The sequence below is a fragment of the Cebus imitator genome, unplaced genomic scaffold (assembly GCF_001604975.1).
Source record: "Cebus imitator isolate Cc_AM_T3 unplaced genomic scaffold, Cebus_imitator-1.0 Scaffold522, whole genome shotgun sequence".
Lineage (NCBI taxonomy): Eukaryota > Metazoa > Chordata > Mammalia > Primates > Cebidae > Cebus > Cebus imitator.
Genome location: NW_016107837.1, coordinates 520,442 through 536,077, shown reverse-complemented (window position 1 = coordinate 536,077; position 15,636 = coordinate 520,442). Strand labels below are relative to the sequence as shown.

The 15,636-nt window shown below is 61.1% G+C and overlaps 2 protein-coding genes across 2 annotated transcripts in view; both read left to right on the top strand.

Moving 5' to 3' along the window:
* Positions 1-4,416, top strand: part of HTT (huntingtin) — a 143,266-nt gene extending 138,850 nt beyond the window's left edge. The window contains exon 66 of the mRNA XM_017514327.2: positions 406-4,416. Within this exon, the coding sequence (XP_017369816.1) occupies positions 406-619 (214 nt within the window). The 3' untranslated portion in view covers positions 620-4,416. The remainder of the gene's footprint in view (positions 1-405) is intronic.
* Positions 4,417-9,393: 4,977 nt separating this feature from the next.
* Positions 9,394-15,636, top strand: part of MSANTD1 (Myb/SANT DNA binding domain containing 1) — a 9,079-nt gene continuing 2,836 nt past the window's right edge. Inside the window, exons 1-2 of the mRNA XM_017514326.2 lie at positions 9,394-9,894; positions 13,402-13,677. Coding sequence (XP_017369815.1) covers positions 9,575-9,894; positions 13,402-13,677 — 596 coding nt within the window. The 5' untranslated portion in view covers positions 9,394-9,574. The remainder of the gene's footprint in view (positions 9,895-13,401; positions 13,678-15,636) is intronic.

Here is a 15,636-nt window from a genome sequence, read left to right as displayed (position 1 = left end):
ACATTCTCGCCCAGCGTGCCTGGCACAGCTCTGCTCTCCCTGCACCGGAGCAGGGCTAGTGGGGCCAGCGGGAGCGCCAGCACTGCACAGGAGCCAGGCCAGGTGAGTGCTCCCGAGTGGGTGCCTGCCCTCAGGGCTCCTGCTTCCTTGGCCAGCTCTGCCCAGCTCACCTCCGCCCTGCTGGCCGTCTAGCTGGCCTTCCAGCAGGGTGCTCAGCCAGCCAAGGGTTGCAGGAATGGAGGCGGAGGCGATGCTGTGGCTGGAGCTGTCCAGGTGGCCCTTCCGGGGCTCTGCTTGCCCTGCAGCTCCCGGGCCCCTCTAGGCTGTTTCAGGAGAGGACCCCCAGGTGAGGAAGGGAGGCAGCATTCCCTCATTGCCGGCCTTTTCCCTTAACTCCTGCCCCAGCCTCCCACACGTCATCAGCAGGATGGGCAAGCTGGAGCAGGTAGACGTGAACCTCTTCTGCCTGGTCGCCACAGATTTTTACAGACACCAGATAGAGGAGGAGCTCGACCGCAGGGCCTTCCAGTCTGTGTTTGAGATGGTTGCAGCTCCAGGAAGCCCCTACCACCGGCTGCTGACTTGTTTGCGAAATATCCATAAGGTCTCCACCTGCTGAGCGCCATGGTGGGAGAGACTGAGGCGGCAGCTGGGGCCGGAGCTTCTGGAAGTCTGCACGCGGCACCCTGCCTCCACCGGGCTGGCTCGGTTCCTGTGGGCTTCCACACCTGCCGCAGGCAGCCAGGCAACGCGCGTGTGTCTGCCACGTGGCAGAAGTGCTCTTCGTGGCATAGTGGCCAGGCAGGGAGTGTCTGCAGTCCTGGGGGCGCTGAGCCTGAGGCCTTCCAGAGTGCAGGAGCGGCTGTGCCACATGCCACGTGGGTGACCAGACAGTGTCCCTTCTCCTCACACTCACCTGTTGGTGCCAGGTTGCAGCTGCTCTTGCATCTGGGCCAAAGTACCTGCCTTCTGCAGGCTGGCTGTTGGCCCCCTGCTGTCCTGCGGTAGAAGGAGCCACAAGCAGGCTCTGGGAACGCGGGCCTGCGTCTCCCCGCCGGGGTGTGCATGTCATGCCCGGTGTCTGGATGCACAGATGCCATGCGTGTGCTGGGCCAGTGGCTGGGGGCGCTAGACACCCAGCGCCATTCTCCCTTCTTTCTTCTCAGGATTTAAAATTCAATTATATCAGTAAAGAGATTAATTTTAATGTAACTCTTTCTATGCCCGTGTAAAGTATGTGAATTGCAAGCCCGTGCTGCATGCGACAAGGTCTCTGGAGGTGGGCAGGGCCCCTTGGCCACGCTCCCTCTCCTGTAGCCACTGGCATAGCCCTCCTGAGCACCTGCTGACATTTCCGTTGTACACATGTCCGTTTATGCATTCACAAGGTGACTGGGATGTAGAGAGGCATTCTTGTGCAGGTGGCCACAGCAGGACTGAGGACGGGCGCCACTGTCCTAGGAGCATGTGTGCCTGGAGCCCCTCCTCCTTGGGCACAGATGACTGAATTCTCCACCTACCAGTGAAGGACAGCAGCCTCCCTGTCCCTCGGCTGACAAGGCCAGCCCTCCCTGGCTGTGAGCAGCCTCCGCTATGTCTGGAGACATGGGCCTCCCACTCTTGTTCCTTGCTAGCCCTGGGGTGGGATCTGCCACTCCATGGACGCATGCTCCAAGAGTGTCACTCAGCTATGTTTTATCTGAGCCCCTCTTGGTCAAGAGCAAAGCTTGGTGTCTTGGCACTGTTAGTGACAGAGCCCGGCAGCCCTTCTGCCCCTGTTTCAGCTGACATCTTGTGCTGGGCCTCCTTTTAGTCAGGAGAGGGCAGATCTGTGCTTACTGGAGACCCCTCCACGACACAGTCAGAGCCACCACTCCTGTCCCCAGGCCAGGTCCCTGGACCGGCCTCCTGTCTACAGGCCCAGAGGAGCCCAGCCATTAAAGCGCAAGTGCACCCTGGACATCGGGCTGCCGGCGACGTAGGAGCTGGATGTGGCAGCTCTGCTTGCCGTTTGCCTGTGAGACGGGGCAGGGGCTCCGCTTCCTCAGCCCCAGAGGCGAGCCAGGCAGGGTAGACGACTGTCTCGTGGCAGTTTTGGGTATTGAATATGGTAAGTGGAGGAAATGTTGGAATTGTTTTCCAGAGTCTCTGCAGGTGCTGCCTTGAGACCCCCAAGCCTCCACCTGTCCCTGTCCTCTGTGGCAGCTGGACAGCAGCTGAGATGCGGGCTTGTGTGCTGCCCACATACGTGAAGGGGGCCAACAGTGAGCCCCTCCTCTGCGAGACCTGGATGAGACTTTTCCCACCAGCTCCCAGCAGAGGCCTCCGCCGGCTAGGACCACCTCGTCCTCATGGCAGGATAGCAGGAGCGGTGGAAAGGGCTCCGAGGAGGCCTTGAAGGGAAGCCACTGAATTATAACAAGAAAGTCGCCGTTCTTCCTTCTTGGCTGGGGGCTCCTGTTTCATCCTAGCTTTTTCTGGAAAGGCTGCTAGAAGGTTTGGGAATGAGGGGAAAGTTCTTAGAACTGTTGCTGCTCCCCACATGCCCCCACTGCGGGTGATGGCAGCAGCTCTGAGATAGAGCGTCACCAGCCAGATGTTGTTCCTGGCTAGATGTTTACATTTGTAAGAAATAACACTGTGAATGTAAAATTTGGAGCCATTCCCCTGAGAATGCATACTGCTGGGCTCAATGTGGAGTTGAATTGTCCTCCTCTTGTTTACGTTGTGATCTAGAACACTCCTTAGCAAGGGGTTCAGAACACCCCGCTCTGGCAGTAGGTGTCCCCCACCCCCTAAGACCTGCCTGTGTGCTCTGGAGATGAATATGAGCTCACTAGTAAATTGACTATACCCATGTATAAGTGAAGTGCACGTGCATATAGACATATCTGTAATTTTATACACACACGTCTCAAGACAGATGCATGGCCTCTAAGAGTGCCCGTGTCGGTTCTTCCTGGAAACAGACTTTCCTGAGACCTGCCAGGTAAAGTTAGCTGCGTGACGGACATCCAGGCGTGGGACTCAGTCAGAGTAGGGCTCATTCATTGGTCACTAGGATCCCGCTGGAGGAAATGGTCTCCGTATCAACTCTATGCAGAAGCGAGGGAGACTATCACGTTCCTAAGAGTCTATGGCAAGCACCAATCATATTATCCACATTTCTTTGAAAATGTTATTTATTTGGTTGTCAAGTTTTGGTGGTAGGCTGTGGGGAGATTGCTTTTGTTTTCTTGCTGGTAATATCAGGAGAGATTTTAATGAAACCAGGGTAGAATTGTTTGGCAATGCACTGAAGCGTGTTTCTTTCCCAAAATGTGCCTCCCTTCCTCTGCGGGCCTGGCTGAGTCTATGTAGGTGACGTTTCCAGCTGCCAAGTGCCCTTTGTTATCGTTTACCCTCATTTCTGCCAGCACGTGTGTCTTTTCAGGAGGAAAGTGTGAAGCTGAAACCCCTCCAGACACCCAGAATGTAGCATCTGTGAAGGCCCCGTGCCCTAAAGGACACCCCTCACCCTGCCCTTCATGGAGGGGTCGTTTCAGAGCCCTCGGAACCAGTGAACAGCTCCTCCTCTTGGAGCTGAGATGAGCCCCGCGTGGAGCTCTGGATGGATTGTAAACAGCAATAACTCGGTTTGTGGCCGCCTGGCAGGTAGACCTCCCCGCCTTGCGGGGCAGTGAGGTTAGTTCTGTGTGTCTGGGGGGTGGAGTCAGCCTCCTCTTGCTACCTGTGAGTGTCCTTCCCAGCAGACATCCTCACCGGCCTTCATCCCTCCCTCCCTTCCCCACTCTGCGGGGAGCACCCGGGACCACAGTTGCTGGCCAGGGTAGACTGGAGCTGTCCTCCAGGGGGCCGTGTGTGGGAGTGAGAGGAAGGAAGACCTCGAAGCTGCCAAGGCACCTAGGAGAGCTCCCGATGGCTCAGATGAGAAGAGGACGCTCGGTCGTCTGTCCTGGTCCTGGGAGGAGGGAGCCCCCAGAGCGCCATATGACAGCGGAAGGCAACCTGGAAAGCCCGGGGGCCACTCTTCTCCCGGGTGCCGCCACGCTCTGGTGCAGTCGAAGGAAGACCTTTCCCTGAGTTATTTCCGGGAGCACAGTCTCCCGCCGCAGTCTGGGTGGTGACTGCCAGCCTTGGAGGATCATGACCAGCAGGGACCTGCCTATGGAGGGTGGGCGCTGGCCCAAGGGGCCTCCTGTCCAAGTCTCCCTGCTTCGCACTGTGGCCAGAGGGAGTGTCAGCTGAGCGCGAGCTCCCCTGGAGCCAGCAGGGCTGTGATGGGCCAGTCCCGGAGCCCCACCCGGACCTGACTGTGTCCGAGAGCAAAGGGAAGGACTGACGAGAGATGTATATTGAATTTTTTTAACTGCTGCAAACATTGTACATCCAAATTAAAGGGAAAAAATTAAACCAGTTGCTGTGCAGGCTTGCTTGCTTTGCTTCGTGAGAACCTAGACCTTGCCGAGCTGGAATCTTAGGAAATAGTCTCCTAACTACTTCTCCAATAGGGGCAGACACTGTCCCACCAGCTAACATCTGACATTACGGTGGGTCCCCCAGGCAGCTGCCAGCAGGGACAAGCCCTGTGCTTTCTGTAGCCAGAGATGAGGAAGGGGCCCCAGGGCTTGGGCCTGGCTAGGTGCCGCAGCAAGGGCCTTCACAAACCACGGTGCAGGTGGTCTTTCTGTCCTGCGCACAGAGCTGCTGGAGCCTTCGTGGTCACATGACATCAAAAGCTTATATGGCACACACAAGCCTCAGGACTTGGCTACTGGGGCTGGAGCAGGTTGCCAGGCCTGGCACAGAGGTGAGCTGTGTTCTCCCGGGACCCGTCACCCTTCCGCCTCCTTGGCCATTGGCACCTGTGTCCCTGGCCCAGCTGCACCCAGCTACTCCCCAGCGCAGCTGGCGTGTCCCACCTCTGGTGTGGCCTGGGCTGCTGTGTGTTCTCAGGACCTGCCACATCTGTTCTAGCTTGTTTTTTCTTTCTGAACCAGCACCTACTCCAAGAAGCCTCAGCTCAGCAAGGATGCTTCCTTCTAAGCTCTGGCTGAGCCTCTGGGGAGCCTTGGTGGTCGGTGGTATCATCATCTTGGGATGCAGATGTCTTATCCACCTGCAAGAACAAAAGCCCTGTGGCTTCCTCTGGTGCAGGGCATTCAGTAAATACGCTGAGGGCCTGTCTGGTTCTGGCTAATTGGCAGGGGTCATCACCCATTCTTTCCCTGCTCTGCTGTGCGTGCCAGGAGAGACGGGCCCAGTCGGCCAAGGGGGCAGCTCCTGCTGCCTGTCCTCCTGAGGCACGTGCGGGGGCCCCGTCCTCTGAGTAGGGATAGGGAGCACTCGGCCAGAAGGATGTGGACGGGCCCAGCCAGGTACAATTCTCCCCGGTTGCTCAAAGCATTTGATGTGGGGCATGCCACTTGGGCTCCCTAAATCTGTCTCATAGGTGACACTGCTCCAGGGCCCCCCAGTGGCCTCAGACCTGGTCGCCTCAGGGAAATGGAGCACCGCCTTCTCCCTGGTTCAGGTGTGGACAGCCAGACCCTTGGCACATTGAGCACCCTGGCATGGCTGGTAATTTCAGAAGAGGGGCCGGGTCCAGTGGGAAGGAGTGGTGAGCCCCTGGTGAGTGGTCTTTGCAATCCTGGCGCCACAGCGGAGATGGCCTCGCACAGCCTCCCTCTTCCTTATGGGAGAGCACACCCTGTCCCCTGTGGCAGCTCCAAGGCTGCAGAGCTGAGGATCCCTCCTGTCCCCTGCTGTGCTCTGTGCCTTCAGTGGTATTCGGTTTTGGCTGCTACTGGCTTTGTTCCAAAGAGGATCTGGAAGTCGCTTCCCCTGTGTGGAGCGTGGAGAGCTGGAAGTCAGATGAGGGAAGTAGCCAGCTCGAGATGAGCACCGGGTGGAGCCACACAGAGGGACTGGGTAGGGGCCTCGCCTCCACATGAGGTGACAGCCAGCCGAGGACCAAGGAGGCCCTGCTTCTGGTGGTGTGGGGTGCACCCCTCAGGAAAGCCTGCAGTGGGGCCTGAGGAAAGAGGCATTCTCTGCAAGCCTACGAGTCTGGTCCATGAGCACCGTGACAGTGCCCGTGGGCACAGAGGTGGGCACAGAGGTGGACCCAGCCTTGTGGCGTCACCAAGACCTCTTTTGGGAAACCCTGTGGGCATCCCTTGAGGTTCCCCTGGGCTCTGCAGCCCCAGCAGCCTGGCTGCCCATCGGGCCAGTGGCTCACGCCACCCGGGGAGCCCGGCACTCTTGTAGCCACACGCTCTGGGGCCCCTGCGGTGGGGCCAGCTTTCTCCACCCTACTCCAGGCCTCCGTGTATCCTGGTTGCTGGTGTCTGAGCCGTGAGTGGGCCCCATGGAGCCATCAGGTCAGGGTCAGGGTCTCCTCAGAGGCAGAGGACTGAAAGTTGTGGGTCTGGGTTCCCCGTGTGTGCACAGGCCTGTGCCCTCTGCGCTCAGACAGGCAGCTGGCCCCAAAACTGCTGGAACAGGCTGGCCCTGAGGTGGCTCCTGGCCCCTGTACCCCCCGGACAGCCCACCCACCTGACGTTCCACCCTGCCCCAGTGGTGGCAGTGCTGGCCACATCCTTCCCCTCCTGGCCCCAGTTGCTCTGGGGAAGTCCAGGCTCCTCAGCCTGCCCAGGATCCCCCCTGATTTGGGCCCAGGACTCCATGTGCTTCTCCGCCTTCACCCAAGCTCCAAGCTCCTTAGCTGCCAAATCCCCACCCATCTGCACAGGCTGTGCTCACCACTGCTGCTCCTGGAAGGTGCCCTTGGTGGGATGCCCACCTCTTCTGTAGTCTACTGTGTTGGGGAGCCCTCCTGCCCCCACCCTTGGTCATTTAGTCCCCATGTCCTGCAAGTGGGACAGAGAAGCCACCCAGAAATGCTGAGTGGAATGAGAGTCTGGTTGGGCCCCACCTCATTATTTAGTGGGGGAGAGACCTAGGGAGCATGCTCCTTGCCTGAGCGCAGCAGGGCCCCAGCCCGCGTCCCAGGTCTGCACCATGGACAGCTCCTGCCGAGGCCTGACCTGTCCCTTCTCCCGCAGGTGCTGCTGAGTGGCCAGCCCCTGGGCCTAGGAGACCCTGCAGCGACTGAGGGTCCCAGCAGGCCATGCAGCAGTGCCAAGGTATGAGCCCTGCCCCCCAGCAGGGGACAGATACAGGGACCCTCCCAGGCAGGGGCAGCTGGGTGCCTGGTGCTGCCATCTGCTGTCCTTGGAGGTACTGTGAGGGCTGTGCCTCAGGAAAGGCCATGGAGCTTGCCCTGTCCAGGGCCTCTCGTGTGCACGGAGCCTGGGAAGAGAGGGTTGGAGTTGAGCCTTTTACCCTGGAAATGCTGCCTGGAGGGCGGTGCGGGTGTGGGGTGGCACCCTGCCAGCCAGGGCTCTGCCTCCCTGCGCCCAATGGAACTCGGGCACGCAGAAGTGTAGGTGCCCCCTCTAGAGCTGTCAGGTGGGGGCCCCCAGCCCTGGTGGTGGTGCCCACTGCCCAGCACCTGCCCCTTCAGCCAGGACAGCAGGCCTGACGCTGTGTCCCCAGCAGCTCCAAGGCGGATTTGTGGAGGGGTGGAGGGGTCAGGGAGGGGCCCCATGAGCACCCCAGTGTTCGCCATGCTGGGTGATAGAGTCAGGTCCTGTTACTCCTGTTGTAGGGGTGAGGAAACGGAGGCCAGCGGGGAGGACATGACTAGGGTCCACGCTGAGTGGCTAAAGCTACAACCCAGAACACACTGCCGGGCCCCATGCCTTTCTGCCTACCCCTTGTGCCATATGCAGGGAGATGCCAAGAGACGCTGGGAGCCAGCCCCACCTCTGCGCTTGGAGTCATGGCTCTGGAGAGGGCATTTGGATAGGTCCCCAACCTCACTGGAGCAGGCCAAACTGTTCCTGAGGAGCCGGGGCTTCCTGGAGGAGGTGGGCCTTCTACTCCTTCACCTGCAGCCACTCCGTGGAGCTCTCTGTGCCAGCCCCCAGCACCGAGGGCTGACCTTGGCACAGTGCTAGGCAGTAGGGATGGTGTCTCCTGAGGCCCAGAAGGAAGGGGCTGGACTAGTCTCATGGGGCTGATGGTAGGACCAGGCCTTGACGAGGGCCCGGTGTAGGGGTGCAGAGCCCTCTTTAAGTTCCTCACACATCCCTGAGGCCCTCCCGGTACACTTCCTATCCTGACTGCAGGCAAGAGGGAGCCCCAAGCCGGCCTCTCCACGCTGGGCACCCACAGTGGGGCCAGGCACCCCTGCCACGCCCCTGCCCTTTCCTTCCCCTGAGCGCCTCAGCCCCACCTCTGAGGTGCCTCAGAGAACAACAGAGGCAGTGGGCAGAGGCTGAGGTGACGCCCCACTCCAGGTGCAGCCCCCTTCCTGGGGCAGCCCACACCTGAGATTCTCCTGCAGTTGGCCAGGCCTGAGGAGGGGAGGTGGGTGCCCGCTGTCCCTCTGCTGACCACAGTGGCATTCAGCCTGGAACACTATGCCCAGCACGGCCCATCCTGCACAGGTGCCGTGGGCTCCATGGAGCCCTGCCTGACTTGCACGTATTGTGTTCTGGGCACTGATGCCTTTGGGCAGCACTTCTCTGGGCAGAACCCCCAGGCCACGCCTGGGGCTCTTGGCAGGCGGCAGCCCCTGGCCAGCCTGGGGCATCTCCGTCCCTCAGCCCCACAGGGCCTGCTCTGCAGCCCGGGCCTCAGGAGCTGTCTCTGCATGCCGTGCCAAATCGGGCTGCCTATCAGCTCCCTGCCTACCCAGGCTGTGCCCAGCCCTGCCCGTGGCTCTTTCTAGGAGTCCCCTGTGGCCTCCCCTGGGCTTGCTGGACTGATTCCCTCCTGTGTCTCAAACAGAGCTCGCCTCTGCTGTCCCTGCCAGCCGGTGCTAGAGGCCAGGGTCTGTGTACCCTGCATCTTCAACTCTAGGCAGGGCTGGGCTCTGACCAACATGGGCTTCCAGTGTCCACAGACCCGAGGCCCAGGGTACCCAGGGGCTGAAGCAAGAGAAGCAAAAGGAGCAAAGGGCGGGGTGTGGGCTTCTCCTGTGGGCCCAGCCCCAGTTTAGCCTGGCAGGGGCCCTCTGAGGGAGCTTGAGGGTCCCAGGCCCGGGACCCCTGCCGGCCGGCGGCCAGTGTTGGGAGCCTTAGCCTCCCCATCTCCTGTCCTCTGTGTTTCTCCCACCTCTTGCCCTTTCTCCTGGCCTGGTCCCACCCGAGTCCCCCTCTTGGCCTGCATGAGCTGGGGCGCGCTGAGCTGGGGGCCGATCCGCCTGGGCAGCGGTGGGAGGCAGGGCCGGGGGCCGGGAGCTGGGAGCCGGGCCCCGGGCGCCGGGTTTGGGCCTGGCCCCGAGCTGCGATATTGATGGCCCGTCAGTGCGGCCCTGATTCCTGTGCTTTCAGTTAAAAGGTTTCTGTTGTTGTAGCTTATGCAGTTGCTCTGTTGCTATGGAAACGTGACATCAAAATGACGTTTCCCGTTTAAAAGCTTTTAACTAAATTCCTGCCTGTCAGACGTAGGCCCCATTTTGAGCGTGGAGCTGCCTTCGAGCGAGCGAGCGGCGCCTCCGCCCATGGTGCGTGGGGCCGGGCCGGGGGCCTCGCTGAGCGCGCTCTCCAACCCCGCAGGCGCCTCCAGCATGGCAGCGGCCGAGGTGCCCGGCTACCTCGTGTCTCCCCAGGCGGAGAAGCACCGGCGGGCCCGCAACTGGACGGACGCGGAGATGCGCGGCCTCATGCTGGTCTGGGAGGAGTTCTTCGACGAGCTCAAGCAGACCAAGCGCAACGCCAAGGTCTACGAGAAGATGGCCAGCAAGCTCTTCGAGATGACGGGCGAGCGCCGGCTGGGCGAGGAGATCAAGATCAAGATCACCAACATGACCTTCCAGTACAGGTGGGCGCCCTCGGCGTGGGCCCCGCGGGGCCGGTGGGCCCGGGCGTGGCGGCCACTCGCGGCTGTCTCAGAGGGCCGAGCCGGAAGGGCGCATGGGTCCTGGCCTGCCTGTCGTCCTCCCCTGGGTGAGACACGGCCCACGGAAACTGGGTGCAGCCTTCCGTTGGGGAAGTGGGGAAACTGAGGCCCAGCAAGGGCGGGAAGCTGGTCAAAGAGCTGAGGGGTAGCAAGACTGGGGCTGGTGCTGGGCAGAGGCCAGGATGGCTCCCAGGACGTCTGGGCGGTCTGGGCACTGTCCCGTGGAGGCAGCACCACTCACGGTGGCGCCCACTGACCTCACACCCTCCCTCCCTGTAGTGAGGCTGCGGCTGCCAGCGCCCTCCCCACCACCAAGTCCTCAAGCTCAGCAGGGGTTTCAGGGGCCTGCCGTGCCACTGGGGAAACTGAGACTGCTGGTGAGGAGGAGGCTCTGTGACTTTGAGCATCCACTGAGCCTCTGCCATGAGCCCAAGAACCCGCTGGGGCTGGCCCTAGGGTCAAAGAGACAGAAATCGTCAGAGGCGCAGGACTGGCCAGCGCGTGGGCGGGGCTTACTGTACGAAAAAGAAAGAGGTGGAGCCCCGCCCTGGCCCAGGACTGCCAGTGTGGGGATCCCAGCCTGGCCCCACCTCTGCCCCCCACCACATACCAGGTCGGCCCTTTCTGCCTGGGCAACCTGCAGGGAAGGCCAGAGGGGACGCGCTGGTGCGTCGGAGGGGACAAGTGTGGTCCCACACATCCAGCACTTTAAAGTGCGTGGGGCCCCAGCCCATTAGGACAGGGTCACAGGTGGGGATCATGGTGGGGTAAAGGTCACAGGCACAGGCGGGGTCACCAGTGGGGTGAGGGTCTTGCCGGGTGTGAAGGTCATGGGCCTGGGGTGAAGGTCACAGGCATAGAGTTATGGTTTTGGGTGTGGGTAGGGTCTTGCTTGGAGGGAGAATGGCCCTGTGGGTGGCCTGGCAGGGCTGGGCCTGGGGCTGCCCGGAGCCTCCAGTGTCCAGGGTGGGAGGGGCTGTCCTGGGGGCGCCTCACTCAGCTGCTCCATCTCCAGGTCAGGCAGGTGACCCCGGGGCAGGGAGGCTGGGAGCACCTGAGTCACTCATGGGAGAGGCTACCCCCACTCCCCCAGCAGGTGAGGAGCCCGCCTCCAGCGCAGCAGAAGGGGAGCCCCAGCCCCCAGCCCTGGCAGGAGTAGGGAAGAGGCCCAGCAGGGCCCCGGACCAACCGCCAGGCCGCGGGGTCTCCACTTTCAGTTGTGTTGATTTGACTTTTTATGAGCCTTGAAGGAGGGGTCCAGGATCTGGCCCTACCCAAGGTCCCCAGCCAGGCCCCAAAGCCGGGACCTAGGGTGCTGAGTGTGACTGATGCTGGGTTTGAGCTGCCACCTTGCGACGTGAGGGCTGAGGTGTGAGCCTGGGTGTCTGCAGAATCTTGGTGGGCACAGGCAGCTGCCCACAGCCCCACTGTCCCCGCGGCCCCACTGTCCCCGCAGCCTCCTGGCCCCGCTCAGGCAGCTGGTAGGAAGGGACGCAGAGGGCTGTGGGAGGTGGCTGTGGCTGGTCCAGCAGGCTCCCCTCTGACTCAGGAATTCACGGGCACCGCCTCCCCAGCTGCCTCTGGTTGGTGTCTGGCCAGGTTATTCATTATTTATCCTGAAAGCTTCTTCAGAGTCCCGGGGGAGGGTTTCTGTCTCCATTCCTGGAGGCTGGGAGACGAGGGTGCAGTAGGGCGGGGGCCTCCACTCCAGGCCCCGCAGTCTGGGAGGGCCAAGGGCACAGCACCTCATGGTTTATGATGTACTTCTGCACCACAGCCCTCACAGCTGCCACAGTCAGCCTTAGTTCACCTAGGGGGAAACGGAGGCCCAGAGCATGACAGGGACTTGCCCAAGGCCACGCAATCCTTAACAGAGGAAGTTGTGGCCAGGTGACTCATTCTTTGTCCTTTCCGCAACCTCCCTGTAGCAGAGGCTTTTCTTATTTGTTTTTTTCTAACAAGAACTCTTTACATATTAAGGCTGTCAGGCTGAAGAAGTCTGCGAGGGTGGCTGGTTCTGTGGTGTGTGGCTGTTGGAGTACAGTTTGGGGACCTCCTATGCTGAGAATAGGCCTCTTTTTGTTTCTCCAAAGAGTGGGCTGGCTTGAGTGGGGCAGAGAGAGAAGCCTGGCGCAGAGGTCGGGGGTGGGTGGCGGCGCTGCCCTCGGGCACTCTCACAGCCTCGTGCCACCCTGGGCAGCAGCCCCTGCTCACCCCCCGGCTGTGCCCACCTGCTGGGGGCACCTCATTCAGAAGCAGCGTATTGTTTCCAGCGGCCAATGGCAGCACCTGCAGGTACCAAGCGTAGGAGAGAGGACACGCCCGCTCGGGGCACAGGGCAGGTCTGGAGCCCGGCCTTGGGGCAATCTGTCACTCAAAGGCAGAGTTGGGGGGTGGGCTCTGGACCTTAGGGGGTACTGGGTCCGATGAGGCAGAGACCCCCCCGCCCCACTCCCATCTTGTAGCTTCTTCCCTGGCCTGGCTAGAGCTGTCTGGCCGCCCTAGGGCCCTGTCTTCCCTGCCTTGACCTCCCAGAGGGCAGCCAAGGCCCAGGGGAGGCCTGGGGACTTCCCCAGTCTCTCAGAGGGCAGGACCTGTCTGTGGGAGGAGGTGGACGCAGGGGAACCCCAGGGATAATGAGGGGTCAGGCAGTGTGGGAAGGGGCCCATCGGGCCCGCCCCAGGGCCTCCGGGCAGGCTGCAGTTTCCAGTGCTGGATCCAGGCTCCTGCGCAGACCGTAGGTTCAACCAGCCGTGGCATGGGAGCCCAGCCTGCTGTTCGCTTTATTCCATCTGCCCTGCCTCTGGGGGAGGGGCTCACTCTGATCATCCCCACGTCATTGATATAAAAACAGAGGCTCAGAGAGGTGAATGAACCTGCCCGAGGTCACACTGTGAGGTGTGGAGTGAGATGCTGACTCAGAGCTGTGGACACTGAAGCCTGTGCTCTCACGCCAGGGGTTCTCGCCCCGAGGCGTTCTCTCCCGGACAGCACAGTCATTGTAGACAAAGTCGTATCACTGTATTTTTACATCTTATGATACCGTATTATTACAATCAGACCTCATTACTCTCCCTTTCAAAGTGACTTATTTAAAAAGCAGTGTTTGCTCATTGCAGAGAGTTTAGAAACTACAGAAAAGCAAAGGAGGGCGACAGGTTCAGCCCCAAGGTCCCAGTATTCACAGGGCACCTTAGCAAGCCGCGCCTCCTTGTCACGTCCCAGCCCGTGCGGATCCCGAAGCCTGGCTTCCTTCTAAGTCCAGTGTCATCTTGACCCGGAGCCTGGCTGATTTTGCAGGGGAGGCCCTCGCTGGCCGAGAGCGGCTCCTGCCCTTGCCGGCGCGGCGCGCCCCTCTGCTGAGGCCGGGCAGGACAGGGGCTGGGACTCGCTGTTTCTCACCCTTGGCTCTTGTGTCTCTCGTTTCAGGAAATTAAAATGCATGACAGATAGCGAGTCCGCCCCGCCCGACTGGCCCTATTACCTAGCCATTGACGGGATCCTGGCCAAGGTCCCCGAGTCCTGTGATGGCAAACTGCCGGACAGCCAGCCGCCGGGGCCCTCCACGTCCCAGACCGAGGCGTCCCTGTCGCCGCCCGCTAAGTCTGCCCCTCTGTACTTCCCGTATAACCAGTGCTCCTACGAAGGCCGCTTTGAGGACGATCGCTCCGACAGCTCTTCCAGCTTACTGTCCCTTAAGTTCAGGTAGTGTGTGTTCGCTCGTCCTTCTCCAGCCCTGGGGTGTCTCGGCCTGCCCCCACCCTCCAGAGAGAGGGGCTGGGAGTGGCGAGGGCGGCGGCAGCCGTGGTGGTTTCGGAGGCTGCGGCCGTGGCCGTGGGCGGCGCCTCCAGGGACAGGCAGCCTCGGACCAGGGAGGACTTTAGTGTCCACAGGCAGACCGAGTTTGTCTCCCAGCTCCATCACTTTTGAGCTGTATGGAAAGTTCCTTGACTTCTCTGGCCTCAGTCTCCCTCCTATAAAATGGGGATAAATCAGTACCTTTCTCAGAGGGTGGCTGGGAGCCTCGCGGGAGAGGAAGCACAGCACGGGACCTGGCATACGGAGGGAGACCAAGCCCCAGACCCAAGAACACGCCCTGGCCTCCCTCACCCCGCACAGGCCCCACCAGCGCAGGCCGGCTGCCCTCTCGGTGCTGGGGAGGGTGTCGGGCTACGCTTCATCACACTGTGCTGTGGGCATGACCCAGGCCCTCCACCGTCCACCCCACACCTCACCCCAGGCCTGGCCTGTGCCGGCTGCATGACCGTGCCTGGAGATGCTCACGGGGCAGCCAGGAGCCAGGCATGGGGTGGCCCGGGGAGTCCAGAGAAGGTACTTTCTAGGAGGGGACATTTGGGGTGGGCTTTCAAGGTAAAATAGAAGTTGGCCATTTGGAGGAAAGAACAGGAAGACTGTGCATTTGGTCACAGCTTCTCCCCGCCCTGGTCTTCAGGTCTTTCCGATGGGAGGCGGGTGAGGAAGGCATCTCTGAGGAGGGTCCCCTAGCTGACACCTCCCATGCCAGGGGCTGCTGCTTGACTCGGGATTTCTCATTGAAGACCTGAGACAAAAACGCCTTTGCTGGCAGCCGGAAGGAACCAGCAGGAGGCCTGAGATGATGGCTGCTGTTCCTGTGGACTGACCCCAGTTCCCAGACTCAGCTGCTTGGGCCCTTGCACAGGGCTGGGGCACGGGGGCTGCCCTCCCTGGTCAGGCCCAAAGTGCTGCTTCCACCCCTGGGGTTGGCCGCACCCTCCCAGCTCAGAGCAGAGCGTTGGCCAGGGGCGAGCAGGCTCTGGAGCAGGGCCTTGGGGTCTGTGGGTTTTGGCAGCTCCCTGCCCTTCAGTGGGGTCTGCTGAGCTCACAGGTGGCCCCTACCCCTGCAGCAGAGCACTTAGGAGACATCTCGGGGCGGGGCTCCCCTCACCGCCCACCTCTACTGCAGGTCCAGTGTTGTTGGGAGAGAGCCTTGGCCTTTTGTCCACCCACACCCTCCGGGTTCCTGTCCTCCGTCTCTCCACCCCAAGGTGTGCTGGCCCCATTTCTAGGCCACGAGGAGATAAAGGGGTTCACATCCCAGGCCCTTTCTTCTGGGACCACAGTTTCCCTATCTGCCTAAAGCCAGGTGGGGCTGGTGGCCTCTGGCTTCCCTGCAGGGGTCCTGAGTACTCCACACTTCCCAGCACCCCCAACCTAGCCTTCGTCTCTCCTTAGGGGTGGCCTCTCCACCCCTGGGCCCCAATTGCGGCTGAGCCCCCGCCTGCCCAGCTCAGTAGGTGAGGGGTACTCCTAGCAGGATGTGCCGCTCTGCAGCCCAGAACACCCCAGCTTTCCAGACCGAAGGGGTGTAGTTTGTCCTGGGACCCTGGTCATTGGGGTCACCTGCTAATCGCAAAGGACGGCAATGCCTGTGGGCCGGCCGGCCTTCCTTCCTTCCTTCCTTCCTTCCTCCTTCCTTCCTCCCTCCTTCCTTCCTTCCTCCTTCTTTCCTTCCTCCTTCCTTCCTTCCTCCTTCCTTCCTTCCTCCTTCCTTCTTCCTTCCTTCCTTCCTCCTTCTTTCTCCCTTCCTTCCTCCTTCCTTCCTTCTTCCTTCCTTCCTCCTTCCTTCCTTCCTCCTTCCTTCCTTCTTCCTTCCTTCCTTCCTATCTTCCTTCCTTCGTTCCA